This window comes from Lipophrys pholis (assembly GCF_963383615.2).
Source record: "Lipophrys pholis genome assembly, chromosome: 10".
NCBI classification, from domain to species: Eukaryota; Metazoa; Chordata; class Actinopteri; order Blenniiformes; family Blenniidae; genus Lipophrys; species Lipophrys pholis.
This window is the reverse complement of record NC_137640.1, coordinates 31,775,862-31,799,217: the sequence shown is the minus strand read 5'-3', so window position 1 is coordinate 31,799,217 and position 23,356 is coordinate 31,775,862. Positions and strand designations below refer to the sequence as shown.

Below are 23,356 nucleotides of genomic sequence, written 5' to 3'. Positions count from 1 at the left end.
GTGTCTCTGCTGTGTCCCAGCTGCAGGACAGTGTCTCTGCTGTGTCCCAGCTTGTCCAGCTACAGGACAGTGTCTCTGCTGTGTCCCAGCTTGTCCAGCTGCAGGACAGTGTCTCTGCTGTGTCCCAGCTTGTCCAGCTACAGGACAGTGTCTCTGCTGTGTCCCAGCTTGTCCAGCTGCAGGACAGTGTCTCTGCTGTGTCCCAGCTTGTCCACAAGGAGCTTCCCCTTGTGATGTGGAAACGGGGACGAATCCCAGAAATGGACACAAATGGGGACGGTGCACACGAGAGAACCCACCTCCAGAATACTCACACTTCCACAGCATATGTCCTAAAGTAGCCGCACCTAATTTCCATGTTGAGCATGCAGAGCTGACGCTGGGACAGAAGTGAGCGGTGGAGACGCTGCTGCAGGAGGTCTCTGTGGTTTCAGTACCGAGGTTCCTTTAACATCCAAATGTTTGCTGCAAAAACCTCTTCCACGACACGTACAAACAATTTTGTGAAAAACTTCTACAAAGGTCTCTGCAGATAATGTATCTGAATGTGGAAAAGGCACACAAACCGTTGTGAACAAGGGAGGAGAAGTTCATGTACTTTGTTTTTCATGAAAAAGTTCTGATGCAGTGTTTCTAACATCCATCCTGTCAGACTTTCTGGAAAAAGAAAAAATTACTTGTTTTTCATGAAAAAGTTCATTTCCAATGTAAAACTTTGTCACAAACGTTTTATATTACATGAAACACATTCCCTTCAAACTTTTATAGGATTATTTTTGTGAAGAAAGTACGCTGAAATTTTGTGTTTATCTATGGTTTTTTATAAAAACACACATATTGGATGTTTGTGAAGAAAGAATTGTAAACATTCTTGTGAAAAAACGAGCTAAAACAATTCAGTTTGCGATGTTTCTCATACGCAGTGTTGTTCATGTAATCGTTAATATGCGTTTATCAACATGTTTGTCACAAAAAACTTTATCATAAATATTTTTGTTTACAAGCTTTTCTGTGAAAAAGTACTTATGCAACGTGACAGAAATGTTTGGAGAAGAAAAACAAACGTAAGAAAAAACTTCATATTTGACGTCTTTCATGAAAATGTTCACATGTAAACTTTCCCCTGGAAAACAAAGTTAAGAATGGTTTTACCAATAGCGTGTACTAATTACTTCTTGTAATAGATATGAACACTTTAATGGAAAACATTGTTTACCAATATTTTGTGAAAAACATGCAAATATTATTTGTATACGATGTAGATTGTTTCATCATCTGATCATCTTACAAATCATGTTAGAAAAAACACATATGTACGGGAACGCCACACACAGACCTTTTAATGAAATATATGGTAAAATAACATTTCAATGACAAACAAATATTTGTGAAAAACGTACGAATTTAGATTTAAGATTCATCGTCAACTGTTTTTAAAATACATGAACGTTAAAAAGATTGAACGAACCTTGTGCACGCCACAAATGTACCATTTCATAAATAACAGCAAATTTTAAATGTTTATTAACTGAACGTACGTTTTAAAATAAAATTGTATGTAAACAATTTTCAGGGAAAAGTTGTGTCCAGACATTTTGTTGAAAGACATTGTGGATGAATGTTAGAATCTAAAAGAGAGGACACACGTTTTGATGAAAACAACCACAAACTAACAGTTGTTTGTTTTGAACAAAACATTTTAGGAAAACATCAGGTACGAACGTTTTGATGAAAAACATTGTCAATGAGCATTTTTCAGTAACGTGCTTCGCAAGTTTTAAGAAAACTTTGTATGCTGATGATGATGATGATGATGATGAATTGACACTTTAATTGAATACATTGCAAACGTTTTGTTGGAAACTTTTTGAAAATGTTTTTTGAAACCATTTTCCTGTCAGTAGTTTTAACCATGTGTGTCGTACATGAATTTTCCCCGCAGGAGAACTCGGCCATCTTGAAGAAGCTGCTCGCGCTGCGCGCACGCAAGAGCTCGCTGCTCGGCTTCGCCACGCACGCCGACTTCGTGCTGGAGATGAACATGGCGAAGACGAGCGAGAAGGTGGCTTCCTTCCTGGGTGAGTCTGTCGGGGGGAGGGGCGAGCAGAGGGGGCGGGGCTAACCGTGTCCTCCGTGTGGCAGACGAGCTGGCGCGGCGCCTGAAGCCGCTTGGTGACGAGGAGCGCGCCGTGCTGCTGCGACTGAAGGAGGCGGAGTGTAAGAAAAGGGGTGTGGCCTTCAGTGGCGAGCTGAACGCCTGGGACACGCGCTACTACATGACGCAGGTCAGTCGCCGGCTATGCAAACGGGTCACCGTGCAACCCGCTGCGTCACACCGAGCCGCGTAGACGTAGTGGAGGAACAGGTCAACACGATATTTTCATAAACAAATTTCATTGTAAAGTTTTTGCGTCTACAACCAGTTTTCTTCCATGGAATGTTTCGTGTTTCTTTATGCCAACAAAGGTTGTTTGTCTATGAAGGTTTTTTATTTCTGAATACTTTGACTAAAATGTCAACGTTTTTCATCCAAAAGCTTTTCAACACATTTAGTTTCAACATTTCCGTTTGTTTGGTTCCATATACGTCGGCGTAATGTTGGCGTAACAGCAACATAGACATTGACGTATCATTGGTGTTGATGTAACATTGACGTTACGTTGCTGAAGTAACCTTTAGGTATGTAACATTAATGCAAACATGTCAATGTAAATGCCGCGTTCGTTGCTGTGGTTGATGGTTTGCGTTGCCGTGTTGCGTTGCCAGGTGGAGGAGACGGAGTACGCGGTGGACCAGAACCTGCTGAAGGAATTCTTCCCTCTGGACGTGGTCACTGACGGTCTGTTGCAGATCTACCAGCAGCTGCTCGGACTCACCTTCACGCGACTGACCGGCGCCGCTAGCGCCGCTGACGTCTGGCATCCCGACGTTTCTACGTACTCCGTCTACGATCCCAAAAGCAGCGAGATGCTAGGACACTTCTACCTCGACCTGCACCCCAGGTACACACACACACACACACACACACACACACACACACACACACACACACACACACACACACACACACACACACACACACACACACACACACACACACTCTCGCTCTGCCCTCTGGCTCCGCCCTCTGGCAAAGTTTTTCCAGAAAATGTTAATTTGCCATGTTTTTCACAAAAAGTGTTCATTTGCTTCCAAAACCTTTCAAACTCACGGTTTCGTGACGTCACATTGTGACATTTTCTTCATTAATTAACAAACTTTGTTTGTTGCCACAAACTTTTCGTCGACTGAAGTTTTTCATCTTCTTTGATTTTTCCGTGAACTTTTTTTGTCCACTAACATTTGTCAATGACCTGCTGTATGTCACCATGGTGATAACAATGTTATGCCCCGCCTCCTCCAGGGAGGGTAAGTACTCCCACGCGGCGTGCTTCGGCCTGCAGCCCGGCTGTCGCCTCGGTGACGGCTCCCGCCAGATGTCGGTGGCGGCCATGGTGGCGAACTTCAGCCGGCCGACGGCGGCGGCGCCGGCGCTGCTGCAGCACGACGAGGTGGAGACGTACTTCCATGAGTTCGGCCACGTCATGCACCAGCTGTGCGCACGCGCCGACTACGCCATGTTCAGCGGCACGCACGTGGAGCGCGACTTTGTGGAGGCGCCGTCGCAGATGCTGGAGAACTGGGTCTGGGAGAAGGAGCCGCTGGAGCGCATGTCGCGACATCACCGGAGTGGCGAGACGCTGCCGCAAGGCCTGCTGGGAAAACTCACACGCTCCAGGCTCGCCAACACCGGTAAGTACACGTTAACACGCTAGCACACGTGGACTCGTTCAGGCTAGCTAACACAGTCAAACTTTTGTTGTTTTTTTTATTAATTTATTTATTTTTGCAAACTTTTTTTCTTTTCTTTTTTTTTTTTTTTGAAAACATTTTTCCTTTTCTAAAACTGTCCAACCTTTTCCACATAGTGGCGCTCTCTCGGCTCACCAACACGTTAGGATAACATCAGAACACGCTGACTCATCCAGGCTAGCTAACACCGTCAAACATTTTTTCGTTGATTAACTTTTCGTCACACATTTTTCCTGTTTTGTAATCTTCTTTATTTGGAGTCACTGAACAAGAAATACTAAACTTTCATCTGAGAATATGGACATTAGAAGTGATCCTCCTTTTCTCTTTTTAGATAAAGTAGAATGAACAGAACCTGGGGTGTTTTACACTGTGTGGAAAAGAGGAAAATAAGGGTTGCACAATGCGTACTTTATAAATTACGCAATTACGAAAAAGAGCAATCCAAGTGGAATATATTGCAAAAATCAACGAAAAATAAATCAAACGAAAGACGTCGTTTTGGGGAAATGAAGCTTTTCTCTCTTTCCTGATTTGGTGAAATGTTGTTTCCTGTCGCCTGATTGAGAAAGTGATTCTCTCCTTTACACAGATGTCACAGGTGACATTTCCTTCACTAACAGAGCTTTTCCACCGACAAGAACCAGGTTCTAGTTCAGGGCCGGTTCTTAAAGGAGCACCACCAAAGAACCGGTTCTCTTTCCACCGTTAACGGAGCCAGTAGAGCCACGTCACTGATTTCACCAATGTGGCGCTGACAGCCTCGTCCAGGAACCAGGAGACGGACTGTACCAGAGGTTTAGTCCGGGTCGCTCCATCTAGTCTGACCAGAACCCTCTGATGCACCAAAGATCCAGAAGACATTACGTCTCTTCTTGTCTCTAGTAGTGTTTGTTCACGTCCGTCTTGTTTTAGTCCAGAGCTCCATCCAGCTTATTTTTCACCATTCCAACTTTCCATAGTGACTTTCTGCTCCTTTCACTTTATTTCTGGACGTGTCTGAATCAAAAGCTTCAACATGGAGGAATGGAGGTGTAGAATGATAGAACGCTGCTCTACAGCCGTTTCCATGGTAACCTAGGTAACCACTCTGATTAAAGTTCTCTTTCACATGAAGCCGTTAAAAAGCTCATTTTAGCTCTAAAAACTCCAACTTTCATTTCCAGTAGTTTGTAGTTTGTTTAGTAGTTCCTGAGGAACCAGAAGTCTGGCTTCATTAGAAAGAAGTTCTGTGGTTATAAAATAATATCGGAGCGTCTCAGAGCGGAGTGGAGCGCCTCCTGCTGCCTCACACTGCCTTGCTCAGCGGCTGCAGCTCCTCAGCCGGCGGTCAGAAGGTGAAACAAGACCTGGACGTGACCTTAGTTAGAATCATGTCACCATGAAAAGTGTGAAAAATAAACGACATATGAAAAACTGCTTCTAAATTCTGTCTGACGTAGCTGACTGACAGGTGGAGCTCTGCAACATCTCGAGAGCCGCAGCTCCACGAACGCGGATTAAATAATCCTGTTCCCTCGTATTATTAACTTCAGGGAACGACTTATTATATCGTTCCCACGATTTTATTTTATGTTTTTTTCTGTAAAAACCACTCTGGGGCTCCGTGTTCCTGGAGTTTTCAGAAAGACGGTACAACCTCACTTCCTCCTTGTAGGTAGAGATACCTCCAGAGATAACTCCAGAGATACCTCCAGAGATAACTCCAGAGATAACTCCAGAGATAACTCCAGAGATACCTCCAGAGATAACTCCAGAGATACCTCCAGAGATAACTCCAGAGATACCTCCAGAGATAACTCCAGAGATAACTCCAGAGATAACTCCAGAGATAACTCCAGAGATAACTCCAGAGATACCTCCAGAGATACCTCCAGAGATACCTCCAGAGATAACTCCAGAGATAACTCCAGAGATTCCTCCAGAGGTTCCTCCAGAGGTACCTCCAGAGGTACCTCCAGAGGTACCTCCAGAGGTCCCTCCAGAGGTCCCTCCAGAGACACCTCCAGAGACACCTCCAGAGACACCTCCAGAGACACCTCCAGAGGTACCTCCAGAGATACCTCCAGAGACACCTCCAGAGATACCTCCAGAGGTCCCTCCAGAGATACCTCCAGAGACACCTCCAGGGACACCTCCAGAGACACCTCCAGAGATACCTCCAGAGGTACAGTTGTGCTCCTAAGTTTCCATACCCTGGGAGAATCTATGATTTCTTGGCCGTTCTTCAGAGAATATGAATGAAAACACAAAACCTTTCTTCCACTCATGGTTGATGGTTGGGTGAAGCTATTTATTGGCAAACAACTGTGTTTACTCTTTTTAAATCAAAATAACACAAGAAAGTACACAAATGACCCTGATCAAAAGTTTACATACCCCAGTTGTTAATACCATGTATTGCCCCCTTTAACATCAATGACAGCTTCAAGTCTTTAGTGGTCGTTGTGGATAAGGTTCTTTAGTTTCTCAGATGGTGAAGCTGCCCATTCTTCTGGTAAAAAGCCTCCAGTTCCTGGAAGTTCTTGGACTGTCTTGCATGAACTGCATGGTTGAGATCTCCCCAGAGTGGCTCAATGATACTGAGGTCAGGAGACTGAGGGCCACTCCAGAACCTTCCCTTGGTTCTGCTGTAGCCAACGACAGGTCGACTTGGCCTCGTGTTTTGGATCATTGTCATGTTGGAACGTCCAGAAACGTCCCATGTGCAGCTTCTGGGCTGATGAGTGCAAGTCTTCCTCCAGTATTTTCTGAGAACATGCTGCATTCTTCTTGCCATCAATTTTGGACAAGTTCCCTGTGCCTCTGTAGCTCACATCCCCCAAACATCAGAGATGCACCTCCATGTTCCACAGTAGGAATGGTGTTCCTTCCATCATAGGCCGTGTTGACTCCTCTCCAAATGTCACGTTTATGGTCGTGGCCAAAAAGTTCAGTTTTGGTCTCATCACTCCAAAGGACTTTGTTCCAGAAGTGTTGAGGCGTGTCTCTGTGCTGTTTGGCGTAATGGAAGCGGGATACTTTGAGACATTTGAGCAGAAAAGACTTTCTTCTGGCGACTCGACCATGCAGCCCATTTTTCTTCAACCGTCTCCTTATTGTGCATCTTGAAACAGCCACACCACGATGTTCCAGAGAGTCCTGGATTTCAGCTGAAGTTATTTATAGATTTTTCTTTGCATCTCAAACAACTTTCCTGGCAGTCGTGGCTGAAATCTTTGCTGGTCTACCTGACCGTGGTTTGGTTTCAACTCATTTTCTACTTCTTAATCAGTGTTTGAACACTGCTGATCAGCATTCTCAATTCCTTGGATATCTTTTTATACCCCTTTCCTGTTTTATGCAGTTCCATTACCTTTTTCTTGCAGATCCTTTGACAATTCGTTTGCTTTCCCCATGACTCAGAATCCAGAAACGTCTGTGCAGCACTGGATGAAAGATGAATGTTCTGTCAGAAGCCCAGAAACTCACCGACCTTTTATACACACACACTAACTACAAACAAACAGGTCACAGGTCAGGATGGGAACCTGGATTAGCCATTCTAACCTGTTTGTGTCAACTTTTGTACATGTTATCAGGTCAAAGTCACTGGGGTATGTAAACTTTTGATCAGGGGCATTTGTGTACTTTCTTTTGTCATTTTGATTAAAAAGAGTAAACACAGTTGTTTGCCAATAAATAGCTTCACCCAACCATCAACCATGAGTGGAAGAAAGGTTTTGTGTTATCATTCATATTCTCTGAAGAACGGCCAAGAAATCATAGATTCTCCCAGGGTATGGAAACTTATGAGCACAACTATACCTCCAGAGATAACTCCGCCCCCAGCTGATGATGCGTCGGGTCCCAGTCTGGCTCCTCTCTGGCCCAGTAACGAAGTGGGACCAGCGTAGCAGCAGTTTAGCCCCTGATAGGCCGGGGTTTTGGCAGTGGAAAGACAAAGAACTGGTGCTAAGGCTGGCCCTGGACCAGAACTAGAACCTGGTTCTTTCTGGTGGAAAAGCCCCCTAACAGAGGAGCCGTCTGGTTTAAGCCATTTTTTTGTTCTTGCCGCGAGAGGCAGTTTTTGTTCTGGTGGTGTCGGACTAGCAGGAACCTCGAGTCTTCCTGTTGTCTGATCCAAACTCTTTCCTCAGTTTCTCAAAGCTGCTCAGAGCGCCCTTGTGAAAGAAGCTGCAGTATGAAGAGAGGCTCTTTTTAGCCCCTTTCTTAATCTCAGATTAAATTATTTGGCTCAAGGTCATGAGGGCACCATCCCAACATCTTCATCTCTTCCATCCAGCCCCCTGTAGAACTGATCCTGAACCAGGTCTTTAGAGCCAATGTGATCCATTCATCTCTTATTTCCATCAGATGTTTCATCAGTCTTTTGTCCCCTTGTCCTCCCTGTATTGGAATTTCCCCAGAGATTCTGTCCTCAATGTCCTTCCATCTGGCATGATAGTCAAATGTACAGCAACAGAACAAACTCCTCAATAGAGCAGAAATCTAGTCTTTGAACCAGGGAGTGGGAGTCCTCCCTGGGTTTTTTACCAGTTGAAGAGTTGGTAGTTGTATTCTAGGCTTTTTGCCATATATAACGTGATATTACTTTGTCCTATTCATTGAACTGTTTGTCTGTTATTTCTATTGGAAGTGTCTGAAACTAATATAAAATCCTTGGCAAAATATTCGTTTTTACCGATTCAATTGTAGTACAGGTATCAAATTCCACCTACCAAAGTCTTCCTTTATTTTGGGGTTTCATGGAATAAAATTTAGGACACACAGTTGTTGGGATTTATGGTTGGTTATTAGCATTAAATTACTGTAAGTAATAGATTACTGAAAGTAATAAATCACTGGAAGTAATTTATGAAAAATTTAAATTATTAATGGAAGTAAATGGTCATTTACTCATTAACAACTCCTACAGTAATTGAGTAATTACTTAAAAGTTAATAAATTATCAAAAAATAATTTATTAATGGAAAATTATGAATTTCAATAAATTTGTTATTTATCTATTAATAATAAATCGGGGCACCACCAGATAACCTGGAAATAGCTAATACCAAAATATCAGTCTTGTTTGTAAAAAGTTTATTTAAGTTAGTTAATATTTCTGTATAAAATAGAACAATCTTAAATAAAAGGGAAGGTGTGAGATCCGAGCACAGACTGTTACAAACCAGTGAATTGTCAACAATAAATACACAATAATCACCAAGAAGCGTACAATTCAGCTAACAGGCGTTTATTAGTAAAAATGTGTGTGTGAATAATCTTTTATGGAAAGATTCAGATGTTTGCTGTTTGTCTTTTGTCTTTTAATCCAGTATGAAGTGACTCGGTAGTGGCGCTCTTATTTTCTAGCTTGTGTTTCCTGCCAGTAGTTTAGCTGAACTTCCTGCTGCTTCATAAAATCTTTGTTTTAGAAAGATGAGCTTGTTTTAATGTGTTTTGAGTAAATTCCGTCCTTCATTTCTTATTCTGTCTCGTTCCAATTCACAGCCTTGATCCATAGTTTCTTTGTGTTTGCTTTGTTGTCCTGTGTTCAGTCTCCAGACTGTCTTCTTCTTTTCACAATCAGCCTTTAAGCTCAGGTAAAGTGGTCAGACAGGTCTACGGTCCCAGTATTGCAGTTGCTCACTCTCCTGAAGTCTTTCTGAAGCATAAAGAAATGATGCAGCCTGGAGTAGAAAAGAAGGTGTCGTCTCTCATTGTTGGGTTCAAATCCCCCCACATGTCAGAGTTCTGTCTCCCATCAAGGCTTTCATGTTTCTGAGGATTGTTCCCCGTGTAGTAGCGTCTTCATGTCTCTCAATGTGGGTGAAGTCTGAAGTTAAAATCCCCCACATGTTAATAAACCCTCAGCTTCTCTAATCATTCAGTCCAAATCCAGATTAGCAGCCTTTGCATTCAGATCCTGGTGATATACATTAAGGAAAGTAACCTGGACTCCTCTAGATGTCCCCGGAGCCCAATGAAGCTTCCCTCAGCATCTTTCTTTTCATAAATACATTCAAATTCCAACTTATTAGAAGTTCAGACAGCTTGGCACCCTTAGAGGATGACTGCTGATGAGATTTGAATCTTTTCATTTTTCCATGTTCAGAATCTGTTCAGTGAGTCTCTTGGAGTGAAAAAGGAGGTTTTCTTTGGGTCAACATGTTTGTGTGAATCAGCCTTGTCAGACATGAAGATAATAAAATGAAAGGTCAGCAGCAGACCTTTAAATGAGCATCAGCAGACCTACTGCTGCTTCCAGCTCTGCTGGGATCCCTGCTGTGCCCGTCTTCTCCCTGACTGCAGTACATGGGAGTGACCACATGGTGGTGAATGTGTGTTCACAAGGCTCACGATTACACTGTTTGGAAAGGTTTTCACAGCATATATGAATGAGCATAGTTACATATTCAGCATTATTTAAACTTTTCTGTGATTATATAAGTGGCCTGTTTTAAATGTTGACAGTGTTTAGTTAGATTTCAACTTGTAAAGTTACTTTTCATGATTTTGAAGTATTAAAAATGCATTTCTAGGTGTACGTTGTAAGTATCCATTAATTAGTTTACAAAATGCACATGCTGGTGGATGTTCTAGGAACATTATGTGTTCTGTGTCAATATATTTGAATGTGTATCCAGAATAAGCATGTTTACCTGTTCTATATGGGGATGAGAGGTCTGGTTAATCTAACAAAACACCAGCCGCTCTCCGGCACATCCATCGTTCAAAAGAAGCTCAGAGACGGTCCAGGGTTGGAGACCTCTGCGCTACCACCTTCTACATCTCCGGACGGGTTCTTGTCGTACAAACACGTTGGCTACACACTTTTGTTGTTTACAAACTGTTTTTGTTTCCACGGGTTGCCATGGCGATGACGTTGTTGACCTTTTGTTGTTTACGACATTTTTTCTGCGTTGTTTTCCCGCTAGGCCTCTTCAACCTGCGTCAAATCGTGCTAGCTAAACTGGATCAGGCGCTTCACACGCGGCCGGGACTCGAACCCGAAGTGGAGTACGCGCGACTCTGCGAGGAGCTGCTGGGAGTCCCCGCCTCCACGGGTAGGCTAGCATGCTAACACGCTAACAAAGCCGAGGTGAAGCGAGTGTTATACTAAGCTCCACCCCCTCCGGCCAACGTGCCAAAAAAATAAAAACATCACACATTAATGGTTTTATAAAAAAATTCCTCCGTGAAATTTTTGTGGAAAATATGTTGACTCAAACGTTGTGTACAATTTTCTTTGTGAAAAACATTGCGATTTGTTGTTTTGATGAAAAACACGTACAGACTTTTACGGAATCTTTTTTCCAGAAGAGCTAATCAATGTTTACAGTGAAAATTGGTTCACAAACTTTTTGGTGAAAAATCTGAAATTCTTGTTTCGATGAGAAACATCACAAACAATTCTTATTGTGACGAACAGCGAGTTATCGTTTTGATGTAAGAGCGCAGTAATTTTTGTGGGAAACAGTTTACAAATATTTTGTTGAAAGCCAAACACGCGAACAGAGTTGAGGCTAAGCTCCTATTATACGAAGCCCCGCCCACTCATGTGGCACCGCCCTCTTTGACCAATATGCTAAAAAGCTCAAAATATTGTAAATTAATGATTTTATGGAAAATAGTGTACTTTTTGCCAACGTTGAATCCTGGCAGCGCCACTGGTTCCCCATACTCGGTCCAATTAGTTCAAATCCACTCAAACATTTCCTTTTGCACCCCGAGGGAGAGAGTAACTCCTCCGCCAGGTACTACTGGTAGACCTTGTGGATCTATTCCTCCATGGAGGACCTTCTGCTTTCAACCATTTCCTCCTGGCACTTTTTCACTTGTTGCCAAAAGTACAGCAGTAGTTTTTTGTCCAATTAATCTACTGTCGTGAATATTTGGCGTAAAATCTGAGTTATACGAACAAAACCTCCGTTTTTAATGCCTCCCCCAGTCCTGGGCCTAGCTGGGAGACTGTCCTGGCCCGAGCTGGGAGACTGTCCTGGGCCTAGCTGGGAGACTGTCTTGGGCCTAGCTGGGAGACTGTCCTGGGCCTAGCTGGGAGACTGTCTTGGGCCTAGCTGGGAGACTGTCCTGGGCCTAGCTGGGAGACTGTCCTGGGCCTAGCTAGGAGACTGTCTTGGGCCTAGCTGGGAGACTGTCCTGGCCCGAGCTGGGAGACTGTCCTGGCCCGAGCTGGGAGACTGTCCTGGGCCTAGCTGGGAGACTGTCCTGGGCCTAGCTGGGAGACTGTCCTGGCCCGAGCTGGGAGACTGTCCTGGGCCTAGCTGGGAGACTGTCCTGGGCCTAGCTGGGAGACTGGACACTTCCAATGTCTTCAGAAACACATTTCTCTGAACTGTTTCTGTAATAAAAGAGAACGTTTGTGTTGGTCTGGTTTTAACCACAGGAGCTGAGTGATGCGTTCAGGTGCATCACGTAACTCCGCCCTCCAACATACTAACGAGCTGTCGGGATTATTCAGTAGCGAGGCTACATGCTAGTACTACTAGCTACTAGCCGGAGGAATCATTCAGTTGCAACGTTTTATGCTAAACATGATTAAAACATACTAATCTAACTGATATTACAGATCTATGTCATCTCTATTACAGATCTATGTCATCTCTATTACAGATCTATGTCGGATCTATTACAGATCTGTCAGATCTATTACAGATCTGTCAGATCTATTACAGATCTATGTCGGATCTATTACAGATCTATGTCGGATCTATTACAGATCTGTCAGATCTATTACAGATCTGTCAGATCTATTACAGATCTATGTCGGATCAATTACAGATCTATGTCATCTCTATTACAGATCTATGTCATCTCTATTACAGATCTATGTCGGATCTATTACAGATCTGTCAGATCTATTACAGATCTGTCAGATCTATTACAGATCTATGTCGGATCTATTACAGATCTATGTCGGATCTATTACAGATCTGTCAGATCTATTACAGATCTGTCAGATCTATTACAGATCTATGTCGGATCTATTACAGATCTATGTCGGATCAATTACAGATCTATGTCAGATCTATTATAGATCTATTACAGATCTATGTCAGATCTATGTCAGATCTATGTCAGATCTATGTCAGATCTATGTCAGATCTATGTCAGATCTATTACAGATCTATGTCAGATCTATTACAGATCTATGTCAGATCTATTACAGATCTATTACAGATCTATTACAGATCTATGTCAGATCTATTACAGATCTATGTCAGATCTATTACAGATCTATGTCAGATCTATTACAGATCTATTACAGATCTATGTCAGATCTATTACAGATCTATTACAGATCTATTACAGATCTATTACAGATCTATTACAGATCTATGTCAGATCTATTACAGATCTATATAATGTTCCTGTTAACCACTCATGATCTGGATGAGCCCCTCCTCCCTGCAAGAACCACAGTGAACAAATAACATTAAATACTTTGTTATATTGAACATTAAATACAACATTAAATACAACGGCCATCACTCCTCCAAGTCGGCCATTGCATATCCGTGGACTGGTATGGTAGTTAGCATTCCCATTAGCGATGCTGCAAAGCTTCCCTTCACTCGTCTCTACTCTCGTCTGGCCGTCACCTTCCGGAGGCTCTGGTTCATTTCTTCTTCTAAAAGTTGGACCCAATTAACGTTTTGGTTTGAAATCACTGCAGAAACATGCTATCCACATTATTTAATGAAAATAGCGAATTTTTGTTTGATAAAACATTCGTATATGAACATTTATTGAAAAGTGTATTGAATTTTCCTCATAAAGAGTAAAGTCAAACTTTTCTTCCACTAACATTTTTGTGAAATTGTGAACCGACATTTATTTTGTTAACTGAAGGAACATTTTTAAGACGCGAAGCTCAGCCCCTTGCTAAATAAGCTCCGCCTCCTCCCACAGGCACCAACATGCCAGCGACATTCGGCCACCTCGCAGGCGGCTACGATGCGCAGTACTACGGCTACCTGTGGAGTGAAGTTTTCTCCATGGACATGTTCCGCAGCCGTTTCAAGACTGAAGGCATCATGAACCCGCAGGTAAGCCCCGCCCACCACAAAGAAAACCTTGGGACTCGGCCCACTGATTGTTTTTTCCTTTCACTGAATTTTGTTGTCCACAAACTGTTTCACCACAACGCCAAGTTTATTTTTGTTTTCCGCAAAGTGTTTTTGTTTTTTTTTGTCTTTGAGCTTTTCCTGTGTACATATGTTTTTCCCCCCCTCCCCCCATATTCTTCCACTCTCCAAACGTTTTCTCCATCCCTGGACTTTTCTGTGTAGCTATGTTGATGACGTTGCTTTTGCCGTGTGTCTGCTGCCTGTGACTCCGCCCCCCTGCTCTCTGTTTGGCCATCAGGTGGGTCTGGATTACCGCCGTTGTATTCTTTCTCCCGGCGGCTCTCTGGACGCCGACCAGATGCTCCGGAACTTTCTGGGCCGCGAACCGGAACAAGAAGCGTTTCTGCTCAGCAAAGGACTGAGCCCTGAAGCCACACCTCCTCAGACCTGCTGACCAATTATGGCACAACCGCCGAGGCCACGCCTATTAGGCCACGCCCACTGTCAATAAAAACCCACCTTCACATTTCAACAGTGTCCGGCTCATGTCTTTACAAGCAAAACACTTTAGCTATGCTCAGTGAGGTTATGCTAATGAACTAATACAGGTATGCTGCTATGCTAATAGCTTTAAGTAGGTTATGGGTTCAATTATTTAACTTATTTGAAGCAGTTGTAAACATGACTCAGCATTTATTGGAAAACTGCCAACTACATTTGTAGACTCAGCCTTTATTAAAAAAATGCCTGCAGTTATTGGAAACAAAAAGTCAATCATGATGTATCAGTTACTGAAAAAATGTAACTATGACTCAGCAGTTGCTGAAAGAAAAAATTCATGGCTGCATTTATTGAAAAAACCCAAAGCGTGACTGGACAGTTTCTGGTCCACCTCGGCTTCGTCTGGCGGCCTCCGGTCAGTCCACGGTCGTCGTCCTCTTCATCCTCCTCCTCTTCATCCTCCTCCAGCAGGTGTGTCTTCCAGAAATAGCCCCGCGGCTCTGAGAAGCAGTTAAGCCGCTTTGGTGGCTCCTCTGGCGGCTTGACGCTTTAATCCTCCCGGGTGGGTGGAGGACCGGCTCGGCTCTGCCGGGCTTTGACTCGCTGCCAGCAGCCGCACCGGGGACCTGGGGAACCGGGGGAACTGGGGGAAGCCATGGAGGAGCTTCTGCTGCCGAGCGGGGAGGAGGAGCCGCAACGCGGCAGTGGGACGATAAGCGAGCGGCTCCGGGGCTTCCTCCGGGGCCAGGCCGAGCGGGGCCGCGCCGTGCGAGGGTTCTGCCGCCGGAACGGGCTGCTCACGCTTTCCGTGGGGGCGGTGGTCACCGGCTGCACGCTGGGCTTCATGCTGCGGGGGACGCACCTGTCCACGCAGGTGAGGGGCTGGAGATAGCCTTTAGCTTAGCATTATTTAACCTCATGCTAACAGTAACAACAGGTAGCATTGGCATCATGCTAACAGAAAATGAAGTGAGTTACTACTGGTAGCATTAGCATTGATTAGCTTCATGCTAACAGTAGCAACAGGTAGCATTGGCATCATGCTAACCGAAAATGAAGTGAGTTACTACTGGTAGCATTAGCATTGATTAGCTTCATGCTAACAGTAGTAACAGAGAGCATTAGCATTAATTAGTTAATACTGACAGGAATTTGCATTAGCGTTTACTCGCCAAATGTAGCAGGCAGTATTAACGATACTAATGATAATGAAGTAACTATCGGCATGTATTGGCCACATATAGCATGCTAACAATGTATGAATCATTTAGCTACAGAATGCTAATGACACTGTAAACCTAGCCACATGCTAGCAGCTGTTAAACATGCGGCGCTTAGCTTCTGATCCTCTTAGCGTCACTGCCTGGAAAACGACTAAGAATAAAAGTCTCTTTTTGTTTCAGGCCAAAATCTACTTCTCGTTTCCCGGAGAGCTGCTAATGAGGATGCTAAAGATGCTAATCCTGCCGCTCATCACGTCCAGGTGGGGCTAGCTACATGCTAAACAAAGCTATCGTGTTTACGCTATGCTAGGCCAGCGGTGTCTCAAGGATTTTGGTATTTGTGCTAAGCTAGCATCACTAGCGGCTTGATGGCTTCGTTTATGGTTTTCCATCAGAACCTTAATTCACAATTTTTCAAACTTTTTTTTCACACTGGTTCCCCTGGTTCTCTTGGTTCATTAGTTCCCCTTGTCCCCCCCATTAGTTATTCTAGTTCTCCTGGTTCTCCCAGTTCATTGGTCTTCCTGACTCATTAGTTCCCCTGGTTTGTTGGGAACCAACCCCTGGTTCATTGGTCCCTCGGTTTCTCCTGGTTCATTGGTCCTCCGGGTTCGTTAGTTCCTCTGATTCCTGTGGTCCCCCTGGTTCTCCTGGTTTATTAGTTCCCCAGGTTTGTTGGTTCCCATGATTCATTGATTCCTCTGGTCCCACTGGTTCTTCTGGTTCATTGGTCCTCATGCTTCATCTGTTCCCCTGGTTCTCCTGTTTCATTGGTCTTACTGGTTCATTAGTTCACCTGGTTTGTTGGTTCCTGTGGTTCTCCTGGCTCATTGGTCCTCATGCTTCATCTGTTCACCTGGTTCTCCTGGTTCATTGGTTCCCCTGGTCTTCCTGGTCTCCCTGATTCTCCTGGTTCATTTGTTTCTCTGGTTCCCCTTGTCTTCCTGGTCTCCCTGATTCTCCTGGTTCATTGGTTCCTCTGTTTCCCCTGGTCTCCCTGATTCTCCTGGTTCATTAGTTCCTCTGTTTCCCCTGGTCTTCCTGGTCTCCCTGATTCTCCTGGTTCATTGGCTCCTCAGTTTCCCCTGGTCTTCCTGGTCTCCCTGATTCTCCTGGTTCATTGGTTTCTCTGGTTCCCCTGGTCTTCCTGGTCTCCCTGATTCTCCTGGTTCATTGGTTCCTCTGTTTCCCCTGGTCTTCCTGGTCTCCCTGATTCTCCTGGTTCATTAGTTCCTCTGTTTCCCCTGGCCTTCCTGGTCTCCCTGATTCTCCTGGTTCATTAGTTCCTCTGTTTCCCCTGGCCTTCCTGGTCTCCCTGATTCTCCTGGCTCATTGGTCCTCATGCTTCATCTGTTCACCTGGTTCTCCTGGTTCATTTGTTTCTCTGGTTCCCCTTGTCTTCCTGGTCTCCCTGATTCTCCTGGTTCATTGGTTCCTCTGTTTCCCCTGGTCTCCCTGATTCTCCTGGTTCATTAGTTCCTCTGTTTCCCCTGGTCTTCCTGGTCTCCCTGATTCTCCTGGTTCATTGGCTCCTCTGTTTCCCCTGGTCTTCCTGGTCTCCCTGATTCTCCTGGTTCATTGGTTTCTCTGGTTCCCCTGGTCTTCCTGGTCTCCCTGATTCTCCTGGTTCATTGGTTCCTCTGTTTCCCCTGGTCTTCCTGGTCTCCCTGATTCTCCTGGTTCATTAGTTCCTCTGTTTCCCCTGGCCTTCCTGGTCTCCCTGATTCTCCTGGTTCATTGGTTCCTCTGTTTCCACTGGTCTTCCTGGTCTCCCTGATTCTCCTGGTTCATTGGTTCCTCTGGTCTTCCTGGTCTCCCTGATTCTCCTGGTTCATTAGTTCCTCTGTTTCCCCTGGTCTTCCTGGTCTCCCTGATTCTCCTGGTTCATTGGTTCCTCTGGTTCCCCTGGTCTTCCTGGTCTCCCTGATTCTCCTGGTTCATTGGTTCCTCTGGTCTTCCTGGTCTCCCTGATTCTCCTGGTTCATTAGTTCCTCTGTTTCCCCTGGTCTTCCTGGTCTCCCTGATTCTCCTGGTTCATTGGTTCCTCTGGTTCCCCTGGTCTTCCTGGTCTCCCTGATTCTCCTGGTTCATTGGTTCCTCTGGTCTTCCTGGTCTCCCTGATTCTCCTGGTTCATTAGTTCCTCTGTTTCCCCTGGTCTTCCTGGTCTCCCTGATTCTCCTGGTTCATTGGTTCCTCTGGTTCCCCTGGTCTTCCTGGTCTCCCTGATTCTCCTGGTTCATTGGTTCCTCTGGTTCCCCTGGTCTTCCTGGTCTCCCTGATTCTCCTGGTTCATTAGTTCCTCTGTTTCCCCTGGTCTTCCTGGTCTCCCTGATTCTCCTGGTTCATTGGTTCCTCTGTTTCCCCTGGTCTTCCTGGTCTCCCTGATTCTCCTGGTTCATTAGTTCCTCTGTTTCCCCTGGTCTTCCTGGTCTCCCTGATTCTCCTGGTTCATTAGTTCCTCTGGTTCCCCTGGTCTTCCTGGTCTCCCTGATTCTCCTGGTTCATTAGTTCCTCTGTTTCCCCTGGTCTTCCTGGTCTCCCTGATTCTCCTGGTTCATTAGTTCCTCTGTTTCCCCTGGTCTTCCTGGTCTCCCTGATTCTCCTGGTTCATTAGTTCCCCTGGTTCGTTGGTTCTGTTCTGATTCTGTTCTCAGGATGGACCTCAGTAATAAAGTCATGGGTGTAAATTTATCTGGTTGATAGATGTCAAAACTGCTTCTTTGATTTTCTTGAACTTTTCACCACAGATAGAAATGAGATATTAGACGTTAGATGTTCGATAGATTTTAGATATTAGATACATGTTAGATTTCATTAAGATATCAGGCCCTGGAAGATTGAGTTACACTCTGGAGGAGATCTGGATCTGGGTTCTGGATCATGACTTCACCTTATAGACTTTTCAGGATCACGTTCAAACTGCGAGACAGATTTTCAGCAACTTTCCAGTAAAGGTCAACCTTCTTTCATCTAAACCTTCTTTCATCTAAACCTTCTTTCATCTAAACCTTCTTTCATCTAAACCAGGGGTGTCAAACTCATTTTGGTCTTGGGGCCGCATACAACTTAATCGGATCTCAAGGGGGCCGGACCAGTAAACTCATTCCAAAATTACATAGAACGAACAATAAGTCCACTTTTTTTCTTTGTATTAGTGCAAAGAAGAAGAAGTAAATTATAAAAATCTTTATATGAAATGAATTGTCCCTTTTACTAAATATATACACACTTAATATAAACACTTTTACTCACTTTAACATTTATTCAAGTGCATTATGCATAAAAACTGATCAGTGATTGTTCAATGTTGCAAAACATTTATTCATAGTTTAGTGGAACATAAACCCACTGTCCTGCATGTTAAAATACATCAAACACATTTAGAAATGATTTAAAATCCATTTTCCACATCTGGGAAGCGATTCTGAACACATGAACTGACTCTACACACTTGAAATCTTAGGTGGTTTTAAACAGACATTTGATCAAGTAAATTTGTCCCTGAAAGCAGCATTCCATAGGGTTTAGTCTTGCTCAGGATTTGCCCCTGAAACTTGGCATCTTTTACCCTGAACAAGTGCATCAATATCAGGATTGCACTATGAAAATAAACAGCTTTGAATATTTGCTGTTGTAATTGCTGTGAAAGTCAGTGCTAGTCAGTAACAGATTTACAACAGAAGAGTTTTGTTGAGTAAAATATTATTTCCTATGCATGCCATATATGTTAAGTATGTGAGGTTTTTTTTTACATGTAAACATTTTATGCATTAACAAGGAAGGGCATCATGTCCTGAGAAGCAGCCAGTTTCAGAATCTCATTTATGTGCTTATGTGTGAGCTTTGAGCGAAGCTTTGTTTTATTAATGTTCATTACTGAGAAGACCTGCTCACAAAGGTAGGTAGTCCCAAACATGGACAACATTTCTGCAGCCAGTGCCGTCAATTTAGGATAGCCTGGTAGGAGACACGTGTAAAATGTGTCCAAGCCCACAGAAGCAAATTTGTCCTTCAATTCTACATCACACTGCAAATCAATGATTTCAAGTTGCATGTCAACGGGCCAATCAGAAGCTCTGACTGTGAATGGTGAGCGAAAAACTGCAAATTCTGTCTCAAGTTGGCTAAAGACCTGAAATCGCTTCTCAAACTCCCTCAGCAACCCTGAACTCTGGTCTTTGTACCGTGTCACGTCAGGATTAACGCTCACATCTCTGAGACAGGGGACATGAGCCGCCTGCCATCTGCGTCTCCCATAACGTGAGCTTTAACTTGAATGCTGTCATAATACTGTGGTACCATTGTTTTGCGTCCTTGCAACATTTAGTTCAGATTATTCAAGTGCTCTGTAATATCAACCATAAATGCAAAGGTCCTGCAGCCAAAGTGGGCTCTGGAGTTCCTGAACAGGTTTTCCTTTTTTCTCCATGAATTGTCCGATTTCCCCACGTAGATCAAAGAAGCGCTTCAGCACCTCTGCTCCACCCTCTTCCTTCAGCACCTCTGCTCCACCCTCTTCCTTCAGCACCTCTGCTCCACCCTCTTCCTTCAGCACCTCTGCTCCACCCTCTTCCTTCAGCACCTCTGCTCCACCCTCTTCCTTCAGCACCTCTGCTCCACCCTCTTCCTTCAGCACCTCTGCTCCACCCTCTTCCTTCAGCACCTCTGCTCCACCCTCTTCCTTCAGTGTGGTATGGCAGACCATGGGGGATGTTACAGTCACTGAGAAAGCTGTCAAACTGACGATGATTGAGACCTTCTGGCTCGGATGAAATTAACAGTTCGGACCACCACCTCCATGACGTGATCCATTTTTAGCGACTTGCAACATAATGCCTCCTGATGCAAAATGCAATGAAATGTCCAAAAATCACCTCCTCCATTTGCGGCTTGTACTTTCTCTCTGAACTTGGTCACACCTGCCTTTTTCCCGATCATTGACGGCGCACCATCAGTAGCCAGGCTTACGGCGCGGGACCAGTCCGCCCCGAGTCTGTCCAGCGCTCCAACAACGGAGCGCAAAATGTCCTCAGCTGCTGTGGTGTCGGCCATAGGCACCAACTCGACAAACTCTTCTGTGACAGTCAAAGTCTCGTCAACTCCACCAATGAATATGGCCAGTTGAGCGACGTCCGTAATATCAGTACTCTCATCAATTGCAATAGAAAATGCCAGAAATTACTCCCCTTTGCGTTTCAGTTGGCGGTCCAAATCTGCCCATAGTTCCCAAATCCTGTCTGCCACGGTATTTCTTTGACACCCCTGATCTAAACCTTCTTTCATCTAAACCTTCATTCACGGGTTTTTTCCACCACAAGTTTTACAAGAAAGTTTGTGACATTTCTCTCCCGAAAAGTTTGACTTTTTTTTTCACAAATATCTTTTGTTCTAAAGAACTTGGTAAACCAACCTTATTTGAAATACACCAAAATACCATGTTTTTCACCAAAAATGTTAATTTGCAATGTTTTGCTAGAAACAGGTTTTTTTCCACGATATTCTTCAAAAGAAATTCATTCGCAACACTTTTCCAGTTTTCGACTGCTAGCAGCGCGATGCTAACACCCTGATGCTAACACCCTGATGCTAACACCCAAAACGTTAACGTGTGACGTTCCTGCTAATAGTTTGTTTTGCGATGTTTTCCTGCGATGCCGTGGTTCCCCAGCCTGATGTCGGGTCTGTCGTCGATGGAGTCGCGGGCGTGCTGCAGAATGGGCGTCCTCACCGTCACCTACTACCTGTGGACGACCTTTATGGCCGTCGTGGTCGGAATCGTTCTGGTTCTGATCATCAAGCCCGGAGTCGGAACCACCATGGAGAGCAACCGCCTGGGGTCGGGGCCAGTCATGACATCAGCAGACGCTCTGCTCGACCTCATCAGGTTAGTGGGGGGGGGGGGCGGTGACATCGTCAGGTGAGTGAGAGAGCGGGCGGGGCCAGTGGTGACATCATCACTTTAGTGAGAGAGGGGGCGGGGCCAGGGATTACATCAGGTTAGTGAGAGGGGGCGGGGCCAGGGATTACATCAGGTTAGTGAGAGGGGGCGGGGCCAGGGATTACATCAGGTTAGTGAGAGGGGGCGGGGCCAGGGATTAAAGCTGGTATTTTCTAAATATAATGATAAATGATAAAGGTGAATCCACTGTGTATGTGACTTTATTAGCAGCGCCAACACCATAACATGAGTAACAGCTGGTCAGCCCTGGAACAGATCGATGTTTGTGTCTAACAAACATCCGCAGTTGGAAAACAAACTGTGTTAAAGGAGCCATATCATGCTTTTAAATCCTTCCTTTTTACATATAAATCATACAGTTGTGGTCTATATAAAGCGGAACTGCAATGCTTGGGTCTGAATCCCTCATTATTAGAGCTCCACAGGCCCCTTTTCTACCCCTTTTCTGATGCGCTTCTGAGAGCAACTCGTTTTGGGGCGGTCTCTTCATACCCCGCCTCCTCTCCAGGTTGCAGAGGTGACACTCGGTTCAACTCCACCCTGTTCGGCCATCTTTGTAGTTTGATAGAACAGATACAATTATCTAGCGGCGCAGAAACTTTATATTCACACATTATTTACAAAATGTCAACAACGGAAGATTTGTCCATCCAGCCATACATGTTGGAGCCAGAGTCGGACCCGGCGGAGCGAGATGAAAATGACCATGATGCACCTGAAGAACAACGTCTTCATATGGATGTAACGCAATGGTGTGTTACTATATTTACACTAACTTCTCCATCCATGCCCACTACTACAATACTGCCTGTATTACAACGACTATTTAACACAGAAGTTACATTATAATCTAAAACGAGCACACAGCGCTAACATATGAAGACGGTGCAACTGCTAATGCTAACAAAACAATGACAGGGACGTCTTATCATCACACTTTTTAGCGTTATATACAGCTTACCGAAGTGCTCTGTTCGTCGTCTCCATAGATAGAAGGAACTGACCGCTCAATCAGACCAAGTCTTTCGGCAAATCCTTCTTTATACTGGCGGAGGTTGCTGAAGCAGTCGTCCTTAAAGTGATTCGCGCACACAAAAATGACCTTACCCACAGATGTGGGTACATTTCTGTGAAAAATAAAACTCAACCAGGCACTTGGAAAAGGTTCTGATGCTGGGAGACGGTGTAACGAAGCTTGTGGGTTACTACATCCAACAACCGAACATTTCCACTTATCCTCTCGTAACTTCGGTTGGACTACAAAATCGCAGCGAGAAACAAAAATGGTGGATTGCTCGAAGTGTCGATGTCCTAATTTGGCAGTTCCGCTGAGAATACTGTGACGTCATTGTTCAAAAAACGTAATAGAGAATAGAAAAATCGAAACCGATCGCAAAATATGACCAAAACAGAATATAAAGATGTCAACGGAGCACCTGAAGAGACTACTTTGAACTTTTCTGTACTTCTAAACACTCTAAATGTACAACAACATGCATTTAAGGGCTAAAAAAGGGGATTTAGCAGGATATGTCTCCTTTAAAGCCCCTGCATCCACCCTGACTGAACCCATAAGAACAAGAGGAAAGTTCAGCAGTGACGTCAGCCAGCTGCTGAACAAAAAGCTTTTTCTGCAGGACTGTTCATACTCCCATAAGAAGCTGTCGAACTATTAGGCCACGCCCCCTCGCAGCAGGACACACACCCTCATCGCAGCCACACCCCTCAGAACAGGCCACACCCC

At 44.5% G+C, this 23,356-nt stretch overlaps 2 protein-coding genes across 4 annotated transcripts in view; both read left to right on the top strand.

Annotated features, from left to right (window-relative positions):
- thop1 (thimet oligopeptidase 1) overlaps positions 1–14,459 on the top strand; it is a 32,623-nt gene extending 18,164 nt beyond the window's left edge. For both annotated transcript variants that reach the window (XM_080473119.1, XM_080473118.1), the window contains 7 exons: positions 1,943–2,078; positions 2,143–2,285; positions 2,767–3,002; positions 3,404–3,792; positions 10,776–10,904; positions 13,771–13,907; positions 14,227–14,459. In XM_080473119.1, coding sequence (XP_080329245.1) covers positions 1,943–2,078; positions 2,143–2,285; positions 2,767–3,002; positions 3,404–3,792; positions 10,776–10,904; positions 13,771–13,907; positions 14,227–14,382 — 1,326 coding nt within the window. In that variant the 3' untranslated portion in view covers positions 14,383–14,459. The remainder of the gene's footprint in view (positions 1–1,942; positions 2,079–2,142; positions 2,286–2,766; positions 3,003–3,403; positions 3,793–10,775; positions 10,905–13,770; positions 13,908–14,226) is intronic.
- A 557-nt stretch (positions 14,460–15,016) lies between these two features.
- The window catches only part of LOC308115690 (excitatory amino acid transporter 5-like), a 28,644-nt gene continuing 20,304 nt past the window's right edge, over positions 15,017–23,356 (top strand). The window contains exons 1-3 of one of the 2 annotated variants that reach the window (XR_013935712.1): positions 15,017–15,303; positions 15,833–15,912; positions 21,322–21,537. Coding sequence is in view for 1 of the 2 variants with exons in the window: in XM_080473341.1 (XP_080329467.1) it covers positions 15,085–15,303; positions 15,833–15,912; positions 21,322–21,537 (515 nt within the window). In the remaining variant the exon portion in view is untranslated. The remainder of the gene's footprint in view (positions 15,304–15,832; positions 15,913–21,321; positions 21,538–23,356) is intronic. The other variant, XM_080473341.1, reaches the window with a different exon arrangement.